General features: G+C 47.2%; 1 protein-coding gene across 2 annotated transcripts in view; it reads left to right on the top strand.

Moving 5' to 3' along the window:
* NOVA2 (NOVA alternative splicing regulator 2) overlaps nucleotides 1–25075 on the top strand; it is a 196700-nt gene that overhangs the window by 66745 nt on the left and 104880 nt on the right. For both annotated transcript variants that reach the window (XM_078662190.1, XM_078662191.1), the window contains exon 2: nucleotides 5518–5661. In XM_078662190.1, the coding sequence (XP_078518316.1) occupies nucleotides 5518–5661 (144 nt within the window). The remainder of the gene's footprint in view (nucleotides 1–5517; nucleotides 5662–25075) is intronic.

Raw genomic sequence — 25075 nt, forward strand, 5'->3', positions numbered from 1 at the left:
GAGGATCACCTGGTCCACCTGAGGAAAGTGTTAGAGGCCCTGCAAAAGGCAGGCCTCACTATCAAGGCCACAAAGTGCCAGATAGGGCAGTCACAGGTTGTATACCTGGGCCACCTTGTAGGTGGAGGCCAGGTTCAGCCACTGGAGAGTAAGATACAGGCCATCAAGGACTGGACTCCTCCAATCACCCAGACTCAGGTTCGAGCTTTCTTGGGCCTGACTGGGTACTATAGGAAGTTTGTCAGAAATTATGGGTCCATAGTGACCCCTCTTAATGACCTGACAAGCAAAAAGATGCCAAAGAAAGTTCAGTGGACAGCAAGCTGTCAGAAAGCATTCAATGACCTAAAGCAGGCCATGTGCACAGCACCTATCCTCAAGAGTCCAGATTACTCCAAGCCATTCATTGTCCAAACAGATGCTTCTGAGTTGGGTGTGGGAGCTGTTCTGTCTCAACTGAATTTTGATGGTAATGATCAGCCTATTGCTTTCATTAGTAGGAGGTTGACACCCAGAGAGAAAAATTGGTCAGCTATTGAGAGGGAGGCCTTTGCTGTGGTCTGGGCCCTGAAGAAGCTGAGGGCCTACTTGTTTGGCACTCACTTCACCATTCAGACAGACCATAAGCCCCTCTTGTGGCTAAATCAGATGAAGGGTGAAAACCCCAAACTGCTTAGGTGGTCCATTTCCCTACAGGGGATGGATTTTACAGTGGAGCATAGACCTGGGACTGATCACAGTAATGCTGATGGGCTCTCCAGGTATTTCCACTTAGAGCAAGAAGACTCACCTGGTCAAGGTTAGCTTATTGTCCCAAAGTTTGGGGGGGGGTCATGTAGGAGAGTAGGGTCTGCAATCCTATGATCACCCAGATTTTTGCTTTTTGCTGCACTGGTTTACGACTTTCCCTGGCTGTGGGCCTGCTAATCAGACCCACAGCCTAGCTGTTCTCTCTATCCAAATTGTACTTAGGTACTGAATTGGCACTGGGCCCTCTCCAAGTCCCTGTACCCAGGGCTGAGGTGCACCCAGAAGTCTCCCAGGGGCTGAAGCATGTATTGTGCCACCCCTGGATTGACTAACTAAAACTGACACAACTGGCTGCACGACAGCTGGGGCAAGGTGGTGTACTCACCCTTTGCTTTAGATATAGTATACCTATATCTAACCCTAAAATGGACACACAGATCTCCTATCAGTCACTCCTATAGCAGGCCTTAACAATCCTGAAGGCAGAGTGCTTGGAATCGTGTGAGACGGTGCTCTAGCATGAGCTGAGCCTGTCTGCGGCTTTCGGGATCCATCCCTTAGCCGTTTCCATGATATCGCATACCATATACTCTTAAGTGCATTATAATCCTCGCGGTTATGTGCCAACTCTGGTATCGCTTTATCAAAACATGTCGAGTAAGGTGTCATACGAATTGGAATACTAACCCCTCGCCAATTCTGGCGACGGGGTTAGCATTCCACCCTTCTAGAGGGACACGACATGCCTGTAACCTATAACCCGGTTAAAAGTCAGACAGAGCCTTAGCATCCACAAAATGGATGCTGCCACCGAGACACAAGTCTGCCCTCCTGCTGCTGGGAGTCCTCCCAGAGCAGGAGATAAGGACAAAGGGTTTCCTGCCAGGGGCGGTGCCAGCACCGTCCCAGACAGGGTTTTGTGTATTGTAGGTAGGCAGGGCTTTAGAGGAAGGTGACTGCACGTGGCACCCCGGTGCTCACTGTGCATAGGCTGGCTGGAACCAGTTCCAGGGTCACTCCAGACCCTGTGCTGGGGAAAAGCCCGCCAAGGAAGTGGGTGTAACCACCCCCCTCCTAGTCCCACCCATAGGGCAGGACTTAGTCGCGTGCCAGCCCCCTTTTCCCAGATAAAGGTAGAGACTGGCCCCCTTCCAAATCAGATCATCTTTGGAATCAAGATACCACTTTCCACGAAAGGACTTCACGATTTCTTCCTCAAGATTCTCCCTTGTGGCTAAGGAGTAGTCACCCTGCATCCGCAGGCACCATCTAAGAACACTGCGGTCTGCTGCACGTCCTTCCTCCGGAATCCGACTGCCCAGCTCGACGAGACCCGGCTTCCCTGGCACCTCTGACCTCTACCCACCTCTACAGCACAGCTGAGAACCGTGGGTGCGACGAGACCTCGAGGGACCGGCCATCGCCAAGACTGCACGACTTCTGCACAGCAAGCCCACCGAGTAATTTCCTGGTGAGTGCTTTGGGGTCCGAGAAGCCCCCACCCTGAGCAGCTCCAGCACCGAAGAGCAGCCCCCCAGCATCTCCACGATCGGCGTGGGGCCCTTCTGCCTTCTGCTGCTCACCGCGTTGTTTGGCTACTAGCCCATTGGCTTGTGGCCTTCCTGACGACGCCCGACGACATTTCCGCTGCTGGTCTGGTTGCTCCAGACTGGCCCTTGCTCCCTCCCAGAAGAGGAGCACCCTGGACCCTCCTGGTCCACTCAAGACGCCATTTTGAGTCCACCGCGTGGGCTTGAATTAGCCAAGGCTTGTTGCCCAATCCTGGGTAACTTCGACGCCAACGACTTCATCCTTTGTGGGACAGCTCGCACCTCCATCCTGGTCGCCGACAACGCCTCCTGGTCCGAGAGACTGCAGAGCCCAGCAGCGCCCACTCACCTGACTGCGGTGACTTCGCCCGGTGCCATCCTGGTGCCCACTTAATCACTGGCTAGTGATTCAAGAACTTGGTCCCCTCTGCTTTCAGGTTTCCTTCTTCCTTGATCCAGGCTTGGATCCATCGAACTTTTCTTCACTGGTCGCCTGCCAGCAACTTCTTCCTTCCAGGCTCCTGGTCCGGCAACGAGATCCCCGACGTCTTTTCAGACCTATGCAGCTGCAGCCCCTGGGCTAGGTAACTTCGGCACTCCGGTGTCCCAGCATAGCCTCACTATCCAAGGGTCAGGATCCACTGTCGTTTTCGCCCTACCAGGTCGGGTTCGCCCGTGAACACTAACTTTGTGAATTCTAGCTTCCATAGACTTTGTCCCGCATCCCGCGTGAGAGTGCACACTCTGCACCCGAGTCCCCTGGGCCTCCTAGTAGTAATCTAACGATTCCCTAGTCCAGTCCTAGCGATTCCAAAGCCTATTAGAACTGTTACTTACCTGCTAGTAATTCGCATTCCACTTTTAGCGTATATGGTTTTTCGTGCCCCTCGGGCATTTGTGTAACGTGCTAACTTAAAAGTATTTTCGTAAGAGTTTTGTTGTGTGCTTAGCACCCTGTCCTCATAAAGAGTACAGGGTTGTTGTGATTCTAATAAATACATTGTTTATTTTCATAACACTTGTGTGGTGTCCTTTCACTGGGTGTTCAAGGGGTAATGTGATGGTAAAACAGCTGGCTTAACACGCCCTCTAGAGTCTTAGCCTTAGACTGCTCGTATCCATGCTACTAGGATAGCTGGTCTATAAGGTTGACTTACAACCAATCATCAATAAGGGTTGTTTGGACTGATATATAGTGATCACTAGAATAGTGAGCACTGCACATCAGGCCAACTTCTCACAGAGGGACCCTAGCTTGGCGAGAGACAGATCTCTATAGTGTCTTTCCTCATTGCTAGAGTTACACAGCGTATTCCAGGTTCCGCCGAGTGGCAGATCAGACCTAGCACTCACCCAAGAGCAGGCCATCTACATTTCTAAGCATTTGTTATGAGTGAAAGCCTATAGGAAGTCCTATCCACCCTGCACCTCCTCTACCTTTGTAAAGGAGAGCCACACGATTGTTGCCCACCGCTCCTGGTGTACCGTCTGTACTTTGCAGGCCCTCTCCAGTGCAGTAATCCATTTGTGGATGTCATCCCCATGCTGTTAGGGAGGGACAATCTTGTTAAGGTTTCTATGGTCATAAGACCTATCCCTACCACTCGGCAAATTGCTGCCACCATGGGGCTTCTAGCCCCATCAATTTTCTCTCTCTTTCAAGAGCTATGGTCTCCTTTTCTAAGGCTACTGTCTGTCTCCTTATGCTCAGTTGAGCTTCTTCCATTCTCTCCTGATGCTCTCTCTTCCCCTGGGAGGTATTCCCCCTATGAGAAGAGGCAGAGGACCCTATAGATGTACCAGAATGGTTAGATTCTTGGGAAGGAGATCTTTCTCATCTGGGCACACCACCAACCCTACCTGGGGAGACAAAGAGTGGGCCACTTTGGCCTTCCATCTCCAGCCAGAACTAGGTTCTCCAGGGCTAGGTCATTGTCACCTTCCTGGTTCCATCTGTGTCAGAGTCCTGGTCGGGCAACCCACTGAGATCCTCTTCCTCGGATGTATCCACCCCATTGCCTACCTTGTCAGGATCTGATGCTCTCTTAAAGTCATCAAGCAATAACACCTCTATAAGGCGTTGGGTATTAGGATTCTGTCCTGGCCTCAATTTTCTCATGGCACACAGAGCCCTTAACTCTTGGAAAGAGAATGTGTCATACTTAGATGTCTGTAGTTGACTGGCATCTGGAACAGACCCACTGGGTCCCTCCTTTGAGGACATGACTAGTGAGGTGTGGTGTATGCACCTACCTACACTATTGGTTTCCTACTAAACCTCTCTTGAGTTGTGGTGAGAGTGTGCTAGGCCCTTATCACCCACAACTCTAAGTTCAGTAGAACTTACTGTATTATAACCTTGGATTATATGTACCTATGGTACCTTTAGTGGTTTTTCAAATGATATTCTCAAGATCATCTGGTAAAACAATGCAAGCTGGAATCCCACAGCGGGTATTCGGGTAAGCTAGAATTTGGTGGGGGACTGCATGCTTGTGGGCTGTTTTTACTGCTAGACGTGTTGTGATGATACAGCTTTGAAAGTGCCTAGACAGTATATTAGAGAAAGATAGCTATAATTTGCAGTTTGGATCAATTATTTTTAATCATTGTTTTTGGTAGTAGACGAATACATCTCCCTCAACCTCAGTGCAGAGGGTTATTCGCTTGACAGTGTAAAGTGGGGCAGATTTTAACACTATTACCAAGTCTGCCCTGCCTGTCTGCCTACCTTTGCTAGGTTAAGTTGATATGTTATATTACATTCCTGGGGTTCTTATATGATGCACCTATATGACAGGTAGGAGTTTCAAGTGATCTTGATTAGACGATCAAAGAAATTACATAGCTGAATTTGTCGAATGCAGTGAGAACAGGGGAATGTGCTGGGGTGTATATGCTCTGGAGTCAGTCATGTTTTTCTTGCTCTGGGCTGCAAACATTTATATAGCTTATCCAGAAAAGCTCTATCTTCTGTCTAATAATAATTAATGGAATCTATCTATCTATCTATCTATGTAACTATCTATCTATGTATCTATGTATCTATCTATCTATCTATCTATCTATCTAGCTCCATTTTTTTAATTTCCTCGTTTCCTTAGTCCTTCTATCTTTTGTTGCTGTACACAAGTGTTTAATAAACAGTACAACGTTGAAGCATGTCTAAATAACTTAGTAAGCATATGGCTGACTTATGCACGCTGCTCTCTTGCAGAAGAAGGGGAGTACTTCCTGAAGGTGTTGATACCCAGCTATGCAGCGGGCTCCATTATTGGCAAGGGTGGCCAGACCATTGTGCAGCTGCAGAAAGAAACCGGTGCCAGCATCAAGCTCTCCAAATCAAAAGACTTCTACCCAGGTAAGAACTAGACATGTAAGCAAAGATGGCTACCAGTGGACCCGACTGCTCTAGCTAAATTGGGAAAACACAATATGACTATCACTTAGATTATACATTTCCAGTGCTAATATTTGGCCACCAGGTTAGAAATCTTGGGCTGGAATTTGTGGCATGGTCCACTCAAATCATTCAGATTGCTAGTACATTGCAGCAGGACACTAGAAAGCTTCTGTCTCTTTGACCACTAACATTTTAAAAATTGTAACATTCCCTAATATGGACAGTAAATTAGCTTGCTAATATTTGGCTGCCAGAGCAAAAAATAATCTCACCAGAAAAGTACTGTAAGCAAAATATTGCAAGACAAAATATGACAAGAATACATTTGCAATATCAATGGCTGGCAAAACTAGATTTTCAGACATTGGCAGAATAGTTCAACCATAGTGTGAGAGAGCCACCTGGCTCGATAGGGTTACAGGTTGGGTACCTCTCTGGCAGGCACCTGTGGCCTGTTGTGAGCCAATCTGTGGATTTATGTTTTTCCCTGGGTCACTGTCCTAGTCACTGAACACATTTCAGGGGAGGCCAGTTACTGTTCCAATTGATCTGTTAATGCTTCCAGAAGGAAGACAAATGGTAATGGACTTAGTTAACGCAGGCTCTCGAAGGGTACCAAATACAGAGGCCCACTATTATTCTTAGATGGGGCATCAACTAAACCTGGAGTATCCACAGGGCCCACCGTTTCACCACCTGGATACACAGCGTTCGAATTTAGGATCACGGTTCTATCACAACTTTAAATTGTGATACATCTAACATTGCTGGGTCACATAAGGGATTTAAAAGAGATCCAGAATTCGACCAACTAGCCTCAGTCAATAGACTCTATCCTAACACTGTAGGAGAAGAGGAAAACATATTTGTCCTTTTCAAGCTGTTAAGAGAGCAAAAAAGACATGCTCCCAGAATGTCTGGGGATGGTGTGGGAGGAATCGGGGGGCAATGCAGGATCAACAAAGTACCTGATAATATCGCTGTATTGGGGGCCCTTTCTAATTGATGTTACAACGTTCAGAGATGTTTATAATGAGTCCCATAGTTCCTTGCAATGAGAGATCGTCATTTTGTTTGTCAGTTACAGAGGAGTGCTTGAAGATTATGCAATATATTTTATATGTGGTTCAGGTTTATAGTGAGAGCCAAGTAGAATGCTAAAAGGAATGAGAAATGCTGTCAGATTTCTTAAATCCCTTCATGAGTCAGAACGGGAAACATCCTTTACAACGCAACTTTTACCACGCAGTGCCTTTGCGACGCAACTTTTACAACACAAACCATTACAACGCATTGCGCTGGGGGGAGCTCTAGGATAGGGAATACGTTTAATTTACTATCCAACACCTTCCCTCGTGTCCACGGGGACTGGAGTTGGAATAGTAAATTAAACTATTCACTATCCAGCACCCCAAAGCGCTATGCGTTGTAAAGGTTTGCGATGTAAAAACCGCGTTGTAAAGGCATGCGATGTAAAAGCATGCGTTGTAATGTCATACATCCGTCAGAACGTGTCATTAAGGACACTTTTCAATGGGATCTGGTGTAAAGACAGGGTGAATCAATTCGTGGTGCCAACTTCAAAAATCGTAACCAAGCAAATTCAAATTGGAAACCATAAGCACAAGCTTACTTTTTGCACTTGACAAACGGGGGGGATAAGCGGCAGGCACCACGTAGTCCTGGGAGGCAGTTCCATCTTTCTGAATTGGATCTCTTTCCTTTCCAGACAAAGGGATTGGGGCAGCTGATGTGGATTTGGCCTCACACAAACCAGGTACTCTGAGCTAGGGGTCAGCTTATGTCCAGCTAGATTGACAGGTAGAGAGGCCAATCATCACACTCGGTTTTGTCAGTAGCAGGGCTCAAGCTGAATGTACGCTGCAGTGAGAAACCTTCCGGCAGAAATCCTTGCACATTAGGTCCACCATTTTGTGCGATGTGCCCTCCCATATAACACTGGTCGCACCACACCCAGTCTCCCAAATTACCACAAATAAGCACAACTACACAACACTCAAGCAAGTTACACATAACACACCCTGGTACATATATGCACGGGAAGTGAAGGAAACAGGTTGTGGGGGATTGAGTGGATTTTACAAATAGAGTGCAAGAAGCCACCTCTCGCATGGGTTCAGGCAATATGGCCAATGCCCCACACTAACTACCTGTAATGTCTCCCTAGCTTGGTTTTAGGGACAATAGGAAGCCTCCAATACAGCAGATGTTACTCTTTGTGGAACCCTCTGGAAAGAAAAGCCTGGTGTTCTGATGAAGAACATTAGCAAAAAATGGAGCATCTCTAGTATAATAACAAAATGGCGATTTTCAGGGCAGGTCACACAAAAAATCGAATAACTGCAGGATGGAAGAACTTTCCTTATCCTGCTAAGACCTTTGCAGCTCATCATTCCATGTCTGTTTATGTTCCAACTTCATTCTGTCGCCCATAAAACTGGAGAGCGGTACTGGCATATGCAGGGGGCTTCTGCAGAAGCTTATTCACTGCTTCCAGCTCATTCTAAACACAGGCTTATGGTTGATCCTCAGGCCCTGTAACCACTTTTTACCACAGGCATGTTTTTACAAGTCTGCATGGCTTCGAAACCCTACAATTATGCAAAAGAAATTGTAGTTTATGGGCCATGTCGACATCAGACTCAAGTCCCACATCCATAAAAACAATTCAAGATTCTGTCAGTATGATGTCCCCTGCTAGGCTCATCTCCTGATTAACAAGCATTTGCAATGCAATAGGTCTCGCATTTTTGGAGTTGGAGCTATTGACATTGTAAATGGCAATATTTTTCGGGTATGTTTTTTAAGTGCAGTGATAATTTAAAGAAACTAGGCTATTGCTGGTGTTTGTAGACTGGAATACTAAAGTATTGCTGCCCTGAAATCTGTGCTCAGAAGGGATACCTATTAAAAACAAGCGAGGATCAGCAACACTCTCTATTTTTAATTTAGCACGCACTTTAGCTGCAGTAAAAACGCATGGAAAGCAATGCCAGGGGCATAAACTTAGAACCGCTGCTTTCTCCTGGACTGTGGCCATTGGGGTATCCAGCAGTGAGCTCTGCATAGGTTGCATAAGTGTCTCTCCTCCGCCTTAGGAGCACCCCTTCAGAGTGTGCAGGTTACATTGGAATAGAGCAGGAGAAGTGGATGATTTTACTACTCCCAACACTTCAGTTCTCGGCTGGAGGAGGCGTTGCCGTCTGATGTCATCTTGGCAGTTTATGACTATGCGGTGTGCTTATTAGAGCAGTGACTCAGCTCTGGTTTAAACTGTTATCTATTAATAAATAAAACAGGCTGGGGGAAGGTGGGGTGGCGAGAGACCCGTGTTTTCCAATAAAAAAGTTACATTTATTAAAAATAATTCAAACAAAATACTACCTGCACAGAAAAGGGAGAGGAGGAATGACGTAGGAGGTCGGCAACACAGCTCACAGGGGCGGGGAGAGGGGTGGGGGGGCTGGAGCAAAGTCAACACGGACAATCTGTGAGGCTGAGAGCAGAGTTTAGAATGCAAGTGGGGGCAAAGCCATACCACTTCAAGGCGGCATCGGAAGGCTCGTTGTTAGGGGGAAGGTGGGGCAGTCCAAGTCCCGTGTATTTTAAAGAAAAAAAGTATTATCTCCGGCTGCCACCCTGCACAGACAGCGAGCGCCTCCCGCCCGAGGTAGAGGATGCAGGGGACTCTGGCACTTCCGCTGCTGGCTGCACGCAAGCACACATGCGCACTTCAGAACTAGAGATGGTGTAAAAAAAAACAAGGCGCACAATGCCCTGTGACCGCAGCTCTGTAGTAATGCTGACCAGCATTTTACAGCCATCGCTCGAGATGTTTTATGTGCGCGAAGGGAAGCCGGATGGGGTGGGAGAGCCTGGGGCGTGAATGCGAGCGAGGAGGGAAGCCGGATGGCGGTGGGAGAGCCTGGGGCATGAATGCGAGCGAGGAGGGAAGCCGGATGGGGGTGGGAGAGCCTGGGGCGTGAATGCGAGCAAGGAGGGAAGCCGGATGGGGGTGGGAGAGCCTGGGGCGTGAATGCGAGCGAGGAGGGAAGCCGGATGGGGGTGGGAGAGCCTGGGGCGTGAATGCGAGCGAGGAGGGAAGCCGGATGGGGGTGGGAGAGCCTGGGGCGTGAACGCGAGCGAGGGGAGGCAGGCAGATTAGGGAGATGCGCGTGCTTGTGTGGTCACGTGACCCGCTTTTGTGGCCACGTGACCTCACATGCACTGTGAAGAAACCGCAGTGGTTTCACTAGACGATCGAGCACTTGAATTCTCGATCCCTCAATGCGCTTGCGCGCATTGTAGGTCACGAGACCTAAAAATTAAGGACCGAACCATTCTGGGCTTTGGAGTCCATCCACCTTCCCCTTTACTCCTCTCAGCAGAAAAAGCCATCTTGAATTTATACACGGATGCTCTGAAACTGTATCTTGGCACTCTGTGGCACAATACACAAGAAAAGGAAGCACTTTGTAATTGACCTCTCGGCCAAGAGTTCCTCATCCTGATTGTATTCACCTGGAGAAGAAGTATGCGTTGGCAGGCCAACGGAAATTATGTACATTTGACACCGGGGGTACGTTCTGTTCTGAGTAGACTCCCATCAAGCTCCCCTTTTGGCCAGTCAATGTCTCTTTTATTTGTGACATGGTATCCTGGAGTGACCAACATTACCCCTCCCCAGAGGTCATGTCAGTGCCCTGGAGGGCAGCTGTGGTGTACATGCCTCATGATGAGCCAAATTGATTATGGAGAAAGGATGCAGTAGTTAAGCAGTTAATTAGTGCAAGTGAAGGAAGAGCAGATGGACTCCCTCGCCTCACCCCCTCTCGCCTCATTCAGTGAGCCCTCTAGGGTAAATGGGACTCTCCAAGCCAGCCAAAACCTCCCACTCGACACTTGCCTCCTTTGCATCTTATTGTCTGTGCAAGAGCAGCTGTGGTTCTAGGACCAGCTGTGCTTCTGGCGTCATGACCTATGCATCTGACCATTTCCATGGTGATGCTAAGGAAGCACTGTTTTCGCAGCATCATAGCTCCCACAATGGATACGTCACTCCCATGTCCAGCGCTCTTCTTGACCCTGCCCTACCAGCCTCTGTCTACATGATGGGATCAGACAGAGATGGGGTTCTTAGCTGTTGGTGGCAGGCAGGAAAATACTAGAGTACTAGTTTAAATGGGTCTGTTGATCTACACCTTTCTTTGTTCTCATTGACAAGGCACTGAACTATAATATTTTGGTTTTATATAACGTTTGATGCCGCAGTCTTTATTGTGTCCTAGCACTGTAAAGAACCTGGTTGATGCTATTAAAATGAATGGCACGTACTCGTAGCACAGATGTCCCATAGCTGAGCACACATGCACTTAATAAATGCATGCAAAGAAAAGGTCTACTGGTGAATAACTGAGACCATGTCATTTTTGTTGGGAGAACGTTATTTTGCAGGTTTATTACATCAGGAAATGGGTTAACTCTCAGGTGACCCAAGGGCAGCCAGTGACGATATGACCTAAGCTGGCTGCCAACCTCATTAGCCAATGAGGACCATGGATTCACCTCATCTGGTGCTGAACCTTTGGGGGTTCACCCCATATCTGGAAGGCGTAGTCCAGGAAAAGAATTCATGCAGAGGCGGAGCGTTCCCAGGCAAGCCCCCAGTTGTTCAGGCTTACATCTGCCCATGGGAATAACCGGGCATAATCTCTTTTATCCAGGAGTCCCGCTGTAAGGACACCCATGGAATTGGCATGAAGCCCTTGTGAGATCTTTCTTCTGGTTGCTTTAATCACCAAAGACCTTAGGATCATCCGCTTACTTTGCCAAGCCTCAAAAGTGGCAGACGCCTGCACTAGGGCCCCTACCATTGCTTTTATCTGTATATGACCTGCATTTATTTATTGTTGCATTTTCCAAGCACCTCCTTGCTCAATCATGCTTTGAAAGCCAATACCCCCAAGTTATATGGTTGTTCAAGCTCAAATATTCCCCTTTTTTTCTTGGTGTCAAATTCAGCTTGGCATGCTCCCCAAATCACCCCAGAGCCACTTGTTGCTCCCATCCCTGCAGGGGTTCTCTAAAAAGTGGAACCAGACGAGTGCAGGAATATGACTCATTTTTTTTAACGTGCTACCAGCACCAGTTTTTTTTATTTCTCATCCTCTTGAGTGGCCCAAGGGACCCCCAAAATCCGATCCCCTGTGCTACCTCATAAAATGGTCCTCTAGGTTGCACTTCTGAAAAACGTTTCATACGCTTGTTGTTGCCATAATATGCTACTTTCCCTCTACCTCTCCTTACCCAGCAAATGCCCAGGCTCAGTAAGGCCATTGAGCACATAATTTGTAGTTATATACTAATGCTGAAACTCTAAGGTTAGTTCACATTATTATATGTTGACCCCAGAAGTGCAAATCTGTATTAGGAACAGCAGTGATTGGAGGCAACTTAGCTAAATTGTTGCTAGTAGTGTGGAAACCGTAAAGGGTGGCTCAGATGGTTAAATGCTCTGCCGCGAGTCACAGCATGTGTTATAAGCAGGGGCACTGGAATTTTGCGCCTGGGTAGGACCAAACTATGTGAAAATAAAAGGCAAATTATGCGTCATAGTGCAGCATATTTTGTGTTAATACTACCTCTTTATTCTGACATTTTGCACGTTAACTCCTTCTATGTAAATGGTGCACCACCATAGAACCTTTGTGACACCCAAATACCGAATTTAGGAATGCAAAGGTGACCAGTAAATGTTTACGAAGGGCTTACTACTGCGCAGAAACATGTGTTGCCACACTTTTAGTAACTTTTGATATCTTTCAGCTAGAATCTACGGGCCTCATTTATGAAGGCCTTGCGCCACCGATGCGTCACTTTTTCCCATGTTAAAAGTGACGCACCGGCGGCGCAAGGCCTTCATAAATAAGGCCCTACATCTTTTTTTTTTAAAGCTGCAGATTAGACAGTAGGCGATAGATTATAGGACAATTGCGACAATTTTACAAGTCTGTTATAGACACCACAGCTTCAAATGTGCATGATTCCCTTGCACCTGGTTATAAATAGCAATGTTCTGAGTCAGCTTGGCTGTTCTACCAAGTGTCCTGCCAAAAACATATTGGGTGATGGTACCACTGATGGAGAGAGGTCGAACAGCAGAACTTCTGGCAACCAAAGCCACACAACACTGGGTTTACTGGTACCAGGGTCTGAGAGATGAGTGTGGGGCAATGTGAGCCAGCCAGGACAAAACCTGTGTCTATGACACACTACAGGCAAACTTCAGTGAAGTAGTTCACTTGACCTCATCTTATGTATTTTGCAGCAATGGGGGCCTGGAGAAGTTATGTCGTTGATTAGATGAACTGGATAATATACAGCTGTCAGTCAGTCATGGGCAGCGGCCTGAGGCAATTGGGGTTCTTTGCGACCTCTGATGAGGGGCTTTATCTTTAGTTAAAATCTGCATTTATGGAATGCTAGGTGTCCTGAACTGTTATTTTTGATGCAGCTGAATGGTTCTCCTTTATGTGCAGCATCACTGGCGCTCTAATTATGAGATGCTTTTAGGTTTCTAACTAAATTGATGGCATGCATGTTTTTTTGTTGCTACGCTATCACTTTAAGAGCGACAGACAAACACAAAACATTCCTCTGAAATATGAGATTGACCCAGGGCTCCCATGAAAAGAACTCTTATACATATTGGGTTCAACCTGAATGTGATGCCACAGTTTCAGTTAGTGAGGCAGGGAAGAAGCTCTTTCCACATTTGGAGTCCAAGTTTGTGGAATAAACTCCATAACAGTGTGTGTAGCAGCCACAGCCGGTCCATTGGGGCTGAAAGTCCACGCCCCCCACCTTTTGCTCCTCATGAACAGTGTCTGTCAGGCTGAACGAAGGTCAACCTGACAGACACTGTTTATTTTCAGGTCAGGCAGCCAGGTCCTAGACATGTGCTAAACAGCCGCGGCCGGCAGTGGGAGTACCTGCAGGGCCGTGACGTGGGGAGTGGGAGGGACAGGGAGGGGGGTAGTAATGTATGGGTTACGGAGCTTCCCAGGTAAGTAAACATTTAAATAAATAAAACGAATTTCGTTGAGTGCACTGCATCCCCAAATGAGATGCAGTGTGCGCAACGAAATTCGTTTTATTTATTTAAATGTTTACTTACCTGTAAAACTCTGTAATCCATACATTACTACCCCCCACCCTGCCCCTCCCCCTCCCCATGTCACCGCCCTGCAGGTACTCCCACTGCCGGCCGTGGCTGGTGCTAAATGTCCAGGCTCCTGGCTGCCTGAGCTGAACTTTGCTGGGCTGAGGAAGTCACAGCTCTTTTGGTTGTGACCTCCCAGCTCAACAAATGTCACTGAGGCCCTCCCCTTATTGCCGAGGGGTAGTGTCACTGATTGCCTCACACCTGGCCGCTTCAGTTTTAAGCCCTGAAGTGCCCAGGGTTGAGTGTCAATCAGTGACACTTCATCACAGAGTGGGGTGGGGTCTGCAGTCTCACTGACCCCATCCTATTCTGTGATGACGCTGGGACTGCCGCCTTCCCTCAGTCCCAAGCCTCCTGGGACCTGAGGCAGAGCTGCAGGTAACTGTGTGTGTTTAAAAATATATATGTTTGGTGCATGCATGTATGTATGAATCTTTGGTAATGAGTGCTGTGAATGGATGTGTTTGTGTGTGTGCACAGATGTGAATGCATAGCTGTGAGTGCGTATGTGTATGAACACATGCTCGTGTGTATCCCGTCCACCCCCCTCCCTCCTAAATGTACTGCCCGCCACTGCTGTGAAGTAATCCTTATTACCATTCTTTCAGGAAACAGTTTAAGACCTGGCTGTTTTGAGCATGAGACTGTGTGCCTGTCCCTTGCTGTCTGCATTAGACGTGCTGGGAAGCCCTTTGTAGGGCAGACGTGTATTATCAGTTCGCGTAATCACTCAATGAGGACAACACCTGGAGCAGTGCTCAGGGCCGGACTCAGAACCCAAAGCAGCCTTGGCAATTTTCCTTGACCAGCCTCTAGGGAAACACTGCTTGGCCCCGGAAGGCTCGAAATGCTTGCTTGCGGTTTTTGTTACTGGGAGCCAGTATTGCAGTGCCTCTGCAAAAACTAGCCTCCATCCTTACGGCCTCCCAGGGAAATGCCCAATGCATGATACAGCCAGTCCGGCCCTAGCAGTGCTGTATGTTAAGGAGACTCATCACCCTGGAAATTACTTCACTGAAGAGGTTTGGCCTTCCGCTACGGATGTAACCAATTCCTCCAGCAGCCTGGACCATCTGATGATAAGGATAAAGTGGATTGGCCGGTGTACAGGCTGGCAGGTTCATGCTGCACTGAGCTGCTGCCAGCCCAAATTGTCGCCCTGCGTGCGACGAGGGCAACTACATTTTGTCAGCTGCGCCAGCCCTGCTGGGAATCGGACCTGCTTCACAGACATTTCAGCATCCGCACAGCTTTTCAGTCAGAGGCACAGCTTCTCACTGCCCTCGCTGTTGTGGTACACAAAATGATGGCCCCCTGCAGAATGTGATGGGGAGCCCCTGAGTCTCCCACATCTAACAGATGTTCATTAATATTTGGATGAATGGGGGCCCCCTGAAGGGTTAACCCCCTGCGGCGCAGGTGCTTCAGGGGCCAGCCTTGCACCCATGTGTCTTGGATGTGAGACACTGTGTGTGTGTTCTTCTCTCACATCATTCTGGGGCGGGGGCGAACAGAAGATACAGGTGAACCTATCCAGTATTAGCATGGGATGATAGTGGACATTTTCAATGCATTGTTGAGATGGTGAGTATTCGCTCACTTGGCATTTCTAACACACCGTAGCGCACAGGTACTGGACAAGGGGGGTATGGTTTTTAGCAGAGCTATCCCATGAGCCGCATGGCTGGGCAGTCAGCCTCTCTCGAGCCTTTTTTCTCTGTTCATGTGGCATTGGCCGGCGAGGATGGTGAGGGACTGATTGGAGGCAGCTGTAATCTGATAAGAGGGCTGCACTCCAGCTCCTAATCCCTCTCTCCAGCCATTAATCGAAAGAAAGCGCTTGGTGTTACCCGGGAGGGGTGTAGAGAGGAGGATAAGCAGCTTTGCCCCTCTGGCTGCTTCCATTGGATGATTACAGCCTACAATCTCTGAGATGCGTTCGGAGGGGGCGGGGGGAGGGGAGGGCTCGATAGAGCAGCTGAGGGAGAGGGGACCAGAAACCTAAGGCCGCACCATAGCAACCGGGGGCTTTTCACATTATGTTTTTCAGAAGCAAGAATGTTTTTACCCACAGGATGTACAACTAGACTAACCTCCTCCTACCAAGTCCACAGACCAGGTCTCCTGCTCATGTGACTGTGTCTGAAGACCCAGAGCAGCAGGACTGTTTCAGAAAAACAGGTCTGTCAAGTCTCAAGTTCACATGTGCAATAGATGTAAAAAAGAAACAACTTTCTGAATATAACCATCTATGTACAAGATGGAAAATTGGAAACTACAACAACTTCTATCTTGCATGGCACAGGTTTTCACCCCAGACCTCTTTGAAAAGTATTCCCTATGGTGACCTTTTGAGACACTAAAGGAATTGTTCCAACACTCAGGATTTTTAATCTGAATGTGAGGATACAAAACAACGTTTCAAAAAAGATGATACAAAAATATAATAATTCAGAAAGAATTATGAAAGATCTAAACAAAAAAAAGAATGGACATGCTGTTTACAAAAGGGATCAATGAATAAACGGATCTACTAATAAGGAAATAAGAATAATTCTAACCAATAGCCAAGAAAGCCAGTAAATGTTTTTTCAGAGACATTGTAGTCTCATCAACCAAGCACCAGGTATAGAAGAGAGACCAAGATTGACAGTATTGACAACTTATAGTGAAACATCCTCTTTGAGAGAGAGAAAATGGTCAGAATTAGTTTTAAGACCTGGACACAAATGATGTGGTTAGAGAAATCGAGCAATAGCGTTGTTAAAAAATACTACATGCAGATCATGTACAATTGGAAAGAACACTAAAGATCATTAAAATTAATCATGAGACTACATGTGAAACATCCTTTATGGTCTACATTTTGGAATGTATGTAAGGTCTCAAGTACGTTGGGAATGAAACCTGCCCCCTTCGCAAAAGAATCCTGGAGAACATTGGTACAGTGGAAAATAATGACCCGTCATATGCTATTGCAAAGCATTACATGAAATACCATGAGGGAAATTGGAAATCAATGCATTATTAAGAATTGACCATATTGTGAAGGCTGAAAGAGGAGGAGATAGGATGAGATTGTTAAGCCAACGGGAATCTAAATACATTATTTGTCTTCAAACTAGAATTCCCTTTGATTCGAATAATGGTGAGGAGCTGTTGGTACATCTGTACTTTATTAGCTTCAAATCCCATAATGCCTTTTCGTGGGCAGAATGGGGAAAGTGTGTGAATATATACTCTTGAAAGACTCACTGGCCGTGAACAAGAGCAAAACGTTGAAACGCTTCGGATGGGCTGTTGGTTACCATTGTCTCCACAAATAAATTGTGACACCAGCCTTTGGGGTGCCGCAATTTCTCTTGTTTGTTGCACATATATGAGGGCGGTCTGACTCCCATCCAGTCGCCAGTAGGTAGTTATAGTTAGGACCTAGTTTCCATAGGAGAAGCATTTTTTAATGTGCCAAACTCTTTGGCGCTGTTTGACGAATCTGCTTGAAATTTTCCCCAAAATAGGGTTGGACCGCTCATTTTGTGTGTTGAAAGTTTCAGGCTGATTCGTCAAGTGGGGACCGAGAAAAAAGGGGGGTCCCAAAGCACATATTCTCGATGTTATTTGCCATAGGAACTTTATTAAAGGCTACAGCCCGACCTGCTGAACGTAATTACACCAAATTTGGCAAAAGGGTAGGTCTTGGTTTATTCTGCACCCTTTTTTTTAAATGGTGTAAATCCGTTGAGTAGTTCCTGAGAAATTTAAAAAATAAAGATATCGATATCTGAGCACCAAGGAGGGTTGCACTTCAAACCAGGAACTGTTGGCAGCCATCTTGTGACTCAGTAACGAGTCACAAGAAAAAGGGTGAAACAAAGATAAAAAAAACATGAAAAGGGGGCAGAGTACAAACACCCTGACCCTCTAGGCCTGCTCAGGGGGTCCCATAAGGACCCCCAGGGCAAAATAAAGCATTTTTTAAAAACAATAATCAGCCAAATTCACGCTGGTGTCACAAATCCGTTCCCTGGTGCGTTATTTCCCCTTGAATACTGAGGGTCCCTGGGGGCCAACTAGCCCACCAGGTTCCTCCAATATGCGCCACAGAGCTACGTTGCAGAGAGGTGGTGTGAGGCCACACCCCTTTGTACATCACTGTGCAAACACGCTTCTTGGCGCACTGTTGGTTGGGCGATGAGGATCTCTTGTGTCCTGAGGACCTCAGGACACAAGTGGACTTCATCCATCCAGGGAGGACATGGCTTGGCAGTTTGGGCTGGACTGTTCCCATGAGGCACTAGGTCAAGACTGATTTGCATATGGGCAGGTCTAAAGCGGGGTGGCATGGTGAGCAAAAGAATGATGGATTTAACCCAGATCTCTTGAGTGGGGGTGAATGTTTTGATTTGTTCTGTATTACGTCCATCAATTGTGTGTCTTTTTCTTTTTTCCAGAGCACTTTTTTTCCCTATTTTTCCTCCAAAAATCTCAAAATGTAGCTATATATTTTGGCTATTTTCATAGTCCCTTCCAGGGGGGGAAACAGCGTTTACATCACATGCACTACAACGCAAGCGATTACAACGCAAGCCGTTACATCCCAAGTCGTTTCTACGACCTTCTGTAGGGGGGCACTAAACTAAAGAATAGTATAATTTACTATTCCAACACCTTCCCTACTGTTGCACACACTGGAGTTGGAATAGTAAATTATACTATTCCTAAGTCCAGCGTGGCCCCTACAGCAAGTCGTAGAAACGACTTGCGATGTAATGGCTTGAGATGTAACAACCCGGTCGTTGTAACGACCGCGTTGTAATCGCATGCATTGTAGTGCATGCGATGTAACCTCGCATATTCTTCCAGAGGAATCCACAAACCCTGGATACCTTTCGAATCCCCGGGATGGCAGATAAAAAGGACACAAATTTGGCATGGATACCTAATGTGGGAAAAAATATATGGAGGCCTAAAGGCGATCTACCCCAAATACCAAAAGAGGGCCTGAGGGGCTGCTGGTTAAGATTGAGGTGCATTGTTAGTTATTCCTTTGGTCAAAGTAAAAGAGAGACTTGCTAAGGAAAAAGTGTGAAAGAAAGGGACATTGTAAGGGGGTAGGGGGCTTGTCTACTTTGGCTTTTGTCAGCGAGTCAATGAGTCTATGTTATGTCCTAGTATTAGAATGTAGGGTTGTCGTCAGGAAAGATGTTCATAATCATAACTTTAATTCCTGATCATGATCAAACATAATGCCTAACCCCCTCATTCTTTGTTCCTATCTTTCTCCCTCCTTTCCTCTTTTTCACTGCACTGTCCACCACTTTTCTATCTCTGTTCATTCATTCACATCTCTCACTGCCTCCGTGTATCCCTTGCTCTATTGCCCCTGCACCTCAGTCCACCCCCCCCCATGAAAACCTGCCTCTATCCTCCACAATGCTTTCTTCTGTGCTGTCCCCTTACAAGGCTTATCAGTACACACTTGAGATGAGAAGCACTATACTTGTTGCTATGGTGCATGAAAGCGTTGTCGTGGCAACTCACAAGGAGATGGAGAACACCTCAGAAGTGGTGAAAACGTGTTTTCAATGAAGGCTGTTTTAGCGCATGCATGTTTGCCCTATGTAATTGGGTGCGTGAGATTGTGTTTTGGGGAGGGTATTTTTACGGAAGTGCATATCTTTCTTTTGTATGAGACCCTACGTCTTTTTATTGTTTGTATGTGTGCGTGTATATACTTCAGCATGGGGTTTTGCATGCATTCACGTTTGTTCACTTCTGTGTTTTGGTTGTCTGGAAATACGAATGGAGAGGGTGTGCTGTCATATGAAGGAATACTATAAATTGTTTCTAGTATCATTATATAGGAAGAGTATGTCACTGCTATTATTACTAGTGAAGTGCAGTTTATGGGGAAAATATGCCTGTTCGTTGCGTATGCAATTGAAATAAAAACAATACCTGACTGAGTCCATAACAGGAGTATGTATCACTTTCTGCAGTGTTTATAATGGGACTGAACAATGTGTAGTGTATAGGATACAAATGAGGTCAACATCCTAAAGGTTATTACTTGTCAATAAAGAGCATGTTCTATCTTGGATATGATGGACATAAGCAACATATTAGGTGGTCTATACAATGGGATTAAAAAACTTTCTGTACTATAGAGATGAGAATAAAGAGCATATGATAAAATGTAAGTAGTACGAATAAAATGCACATTGTACAATGTATAAAATTGGGGCATTGTGTTGGTATATGTTATGTTATGTTATGTTATGTTATGTTAATTGTTTATTTCTATAGCGCGCGGCTACTCAAAGAGAGTGTCCCGGCGCTTTATTGGAGAAAGAGACAAAACTGCAACATACTAACATAACACCAGATAAAAAACTAACAGAAGAGTGGGCCAAAGATTCACGGAAGACCGGCTACTGAGTGAACAGCCAAGTTTTAAGGCCTTTCCTAAAAGCCAGTAGACTGGTGGCTCCCCGCAGGGCCAGTGGTAAAGAGTTCCACAACTGAGATGCCAACAGTCCAAAAGAGCGGCCTCCGAGGCGCGCTTTCTTTACCCGGGGGACAACAGCAAGGTACAGGGCTTCCGACCTCAGAGACCTGGTCGGATGATAAAAGACCAGCCTCTTTTGGAGGTACTTGGCTCCCTCCTTGTGAAGAGCTTTGTAGGCCAAGGTCAGCGCCTTAAAGGCGATCCTCTTGCGGATAGGAAGCCAATGTAAAGTTGCCAGCAAGCCCGAGGCCCTGGAGCGCCTACTAAGGCCAAAGATTGCCCTGGCAGCGGCGTTCTGTACCACTTGAAGCCGCTGCAGCAAGTACTCTGGAAGGCCCAGGTAAAGAACGTTGGAATAATCCAACCTGGACCCAATCAGAGCCTGGACTGTCAGCGTCCTATGTTCCACGGATAACAGAGGAAGGAACCTCCGCAGCATCCTAAGGATGCCAAAGCAAATGCCCGACACCCCCAGGATCTGGGATTTCAAGGTAAGCCTGTTATCCATCTTCACCCCCAGATTCTTAGCAACCTGAGAGGAGCAGGACGGAGGGAACATATCCAGTGGCCACCAGGTCTGCCAATCTGGCTCTGTGTCGCACCCAAAGAAAAGTACTTCGGACTTGTCGGAATTGCACTTAAGGCTGTTTAGATGGAACCAATGAAAAACAGCCCCAAGGCAATCCCGAATACTCTCCCCATCAAAGTCGCCTCCTCTCTTACAAGAGAAGAGGAGCTGGGTGTCGTCCGCGTAGGATACGATCTGGGCACCATGCGACTCCACCAACGCCGCCAATGGGGTCATAATGATGTTAAAGAGGGTCGGGCTCAAAATAGAGCCCTGAGGGACCCCGACTCCCAGAGGCGGCATCACGGCGGAATCAGGCGGGGCCCAGATCGATTGCCGGCGGCCGGCTAGGAAAGAGGAAAACCAGTCGAACACCGTCCCCCGTAAGCCTATCTCGAAAAGTCTAGCGAGAAGACCATCATGTGGAACGGTGTCGAACGCCGCCGACAGGTCTAACATCACCAGCATGACTTTGCCCCCAGAGTCCAGAACCCCTTTAATGGTTTCCGAGACCTCCAGGAGCGCTGTCTCAGTACTGAGATGGGGACGAAAGCCCGATTGGGTGGCATGCAGGATCTCATTAGATTCAAGAAAGTTGGAGAGCACGCCATGGACGTGCTTTTCCAGAATCTTCGTGAGGGCCGGCAGCAGAGAGATAGGCCTATAATTAACAGGGGCCTTCGGGTCTAGACCAGGTTTTTTGAGCAAGGGAATCACCATCGCCTGCTTCCAGGTTCGCGGGACCACACCGAGCCTCAGCGAAAGATTTAAGAGTGGATTAGCCAGCGGGTTGATCACCTCCGCGACTTTCGCTAGAAATTTAGCAGGGCATGGGTCAAGGGGAGAACCCGATTTTAAATTGCCCATGAGAGCCAGGGAGCCCGGAGCAGAGATTGGAGGAAACACACTCAACGTCGCCCCTGGCCCGGCCTGTGGCAGTGTGGTGATGTCGGGCTCAGTCTGGCCCGCAGACACTGGTACCAGGAATGACTCCTGAATGCGTTGGATCTTGCTCGTGAAGAAGTCAGCAAGGTCCGTGGCCCAGGTACCAGATGGTTTTTGGTCCGAGGTGTTAGACCAAGGTGAGGTGAATTCTCTCACAATGGAGAAAATCTCCTTGCAGGAGTTGGAAGCAGCATCAATTCTCCTGGCTAGATAAGCTTTTTTCTCCAGGCGGATGTCCCGGTGATAAGCCTTAACCACCGTTTGGTATGTCAACTTGGCAACAGTGTCATATTGTGCCCGCCAGGCTCTTTCGGCTACCTTGCACTGCTGCCGCGTAGCCGACAGTGCAGCGGTAAACCAAGGCGCAGAGACCCGTTTCGGTGTCGGGCGAGATGTTACTTCCGGGGCAAGATCGTTTAGCCTGTCCACTAACCAGTCTTGCATGGTCTGCAGATCCCTGTCTAGATCACCTGAAAGAAGGCAGGGGTGGGCCTCAGCTGCCTGGGCCAGCATCTCCAGGGTTACTCGATGGAAAGCCCTATGGACACGACCCTGTTGATGTGCCGGGATAGGCACTGATTTAACTATGCCCTTGATCACAAATTTGGCAAGAAAGTGGTCAGACCATAGGACAGGAGTGATCTCTATACCCTCGAGAGGGACAGACGAGAAGACCTGGTCAACCGTATGCCCCTTCTCATGCGTAGGCTCCTGAAAGTAGGGGATGAGCCCCAGCGGGGTCAGTGCCTCCGAAAGTTTGGCGGCAGCCGGGTCGGATGAATCGTCCATCCGGAAGTTGAAATCGCCAGCCACGATGAAATGTTCGGCTTTCAGGGCCAGCTCCACCAGCACCGTATCCAGATTTTCAAAGAAGGTGCCGGGAGTACCGGGTGGCCTATATACGAGCAGTCCCTTAAAGGATTGGTGGGGCGAAAGAGTGATAGAGAAGGCTAGGGTCTCCGAGCCTCGGATGTCAATAGCTGGCAGGATCTCACAGGGGGTTCCTTTCCGGACCACTAGCGCTACTCCACCTCCCCTTCCCTTGGCTCTATCCTTTCTGAAGATGTTGTAATCAGGCGGGATTGCCAAAGCGACGTCAGGGTTAGAAGAGTCACCCCACCATGTCTCAGTAAGCATGAGACATAGTGGTTTATCTATATCGAGAAGCTCATAGATGTCCTGCGCATGTTTGCAAGCTGACCTGGTGTTCAATAGCATGCACCCGAAGCCCATACTAGAGATGTTATTGCTCGGCCGTAAAAAGAGCGAGCGGGTCGGGCGCCAGCCACAACCCGGGCAACGGGATTTCCCATGGTAACGACCAGGGAAAACAGTGCGACAGCCAGAGCCATGAGGATAGAATGAGCGAAGTTCGCTAGGGGAATAGCGCAAGGCGGGGGTCCCAGGGGGACACATCCCTGTAGGAAGAATCCCACCCGCCGCTCCGCCCGCCTCCGGGACGCAGACGGGCAGGACTCTGGCTTGACTCCGGCGAGAGTCCGGCGCTCCCGCTGCGCGTCACCGCTGCGCGCAGGAGGCGAGCATTAAGTAGGGCTCACCTGTGTTGCAGATGAGCGCTAGAGCGCTCACACAAGTGGCACACTCGCTCCACACCACCCCCAAGATGGCGCCCGGCGCCAAACACGAAGGCTCAGAATAAAATGAAATAGATCCGCGAAAAGCGCGGTGGGGGGCCCAATTTAGGGTGCAAGTGAGAGGGCACACAGAGATCGTTCTAAAAACAAAGTAAATGCAATTTACCAAACAAAAATGCAAAAGCGATATTTAAAAAGTTACAGCAGTGCTGAGAATGACAATTCAGCAGAATAGCGCGCGTGCGTGCTACTACCTTTCTCCAGGCCGAGCTACTGCCTAGCTCGCCTTAAGTAGGGCTCACCTGTGTTGCAGATGAGCGCTAGAGCGCTCACACAAGTGGCACACTCGCTCCACACCACCCCCAAGATGGCGCCCGGCGCCAAACACGAAGGCTCAGAATAAAATGAAATAGATCCGCGAAAAGCGCGGTGGGGGGCCCAATTTAGGGTGCAAGTGAGAGGGCACACAGAGATCGTTCTAAAAACAAAGTAAATGCAATTTACCAAACAAAAATGCAAAAGCGATATTTAAAAAGTTACAGCAGTGCTGAGAATGACAATTCAGCAGAATAGCGCGCGTGCGTGCTACTACCTTTCTCCATATTCTCAATTTTTAAATATCGTTACAAAAATAACACAGCAAAATATTGACTCAGGTAGGTATGTGTAAGTAAGTATAGGCTTACTATACTTATCTCTCTCTCTCTCTCTCTCTCTCTATATATATATATATATATATATATATATATATATATATATATATATATATACATACATATAGATAGATAGACAGACAGATAGATAGATAGATAGATAGATAGATAGATAGATAGATAGATAGATAGATAGATAGATAGATAGATAGATAGATAGATAGATAGATAGATAGATAATATAGAGTGGCAGTAGCCACTCTGTAGTTATAATCAGGGTTACCAGAGATATGAATTTCTCAGATTTTTGCCCCTTAATAACTTAGCAACCTTTGGGGAAGGATTGAAAGTTTAGCTGCATTTTGGTCATGAGGGTGCACAGAAAAAAGGGGTTATCAAAATACACTTGCTCTCCAATGCATTGTATTTTAATTAATCAAACAAATAAACTTGACTTTGACTTTGACTTTGACATAGACTGTGTATTTCATGTAGTGAAAAAACGGTCCATCGGAGTTTACTGAAATTTGGCAGGATCGAAGACTATGGTGTGCAGATGATTCTTTTTGTGGTTACTACTAAAAAGGGTTAGTCTTTATAGAGTTATTACCATTTTAAACTTAGTAATATCTTTTGGCACAGTGGTTTTGCGGTAGTACCACAGTACATAGTGATGACAAGTAATTATATGATTGGATAATAACTGTCTTTACAAAAATTGTAGGCAGCCATGTAGTTTTAAGAGAACATTGTTAGTTTTCCTGCTTAGGACCTTAAATATATATTCAAAAAAAATATTACGGAGTATTGAGGTACTACCTAGGCACTACAGAGGTAGTACAGCGGTACCTTAAAAAA

The sequence above is a fragment of the Lissotriton helveticus genome, chromosome 9, assembly GCF_964261635.1.
Source record: "Lissotriton helveticus chromosome 9, aLisHel1.1, whole genome shotgun sequence".
NCBI classification, from domain to species: Eukaryota; Metazoa; Chordata; class Amphibia; order Caudata; family Salamandridae; genus Lissotriton; species Lissotriton helveticus.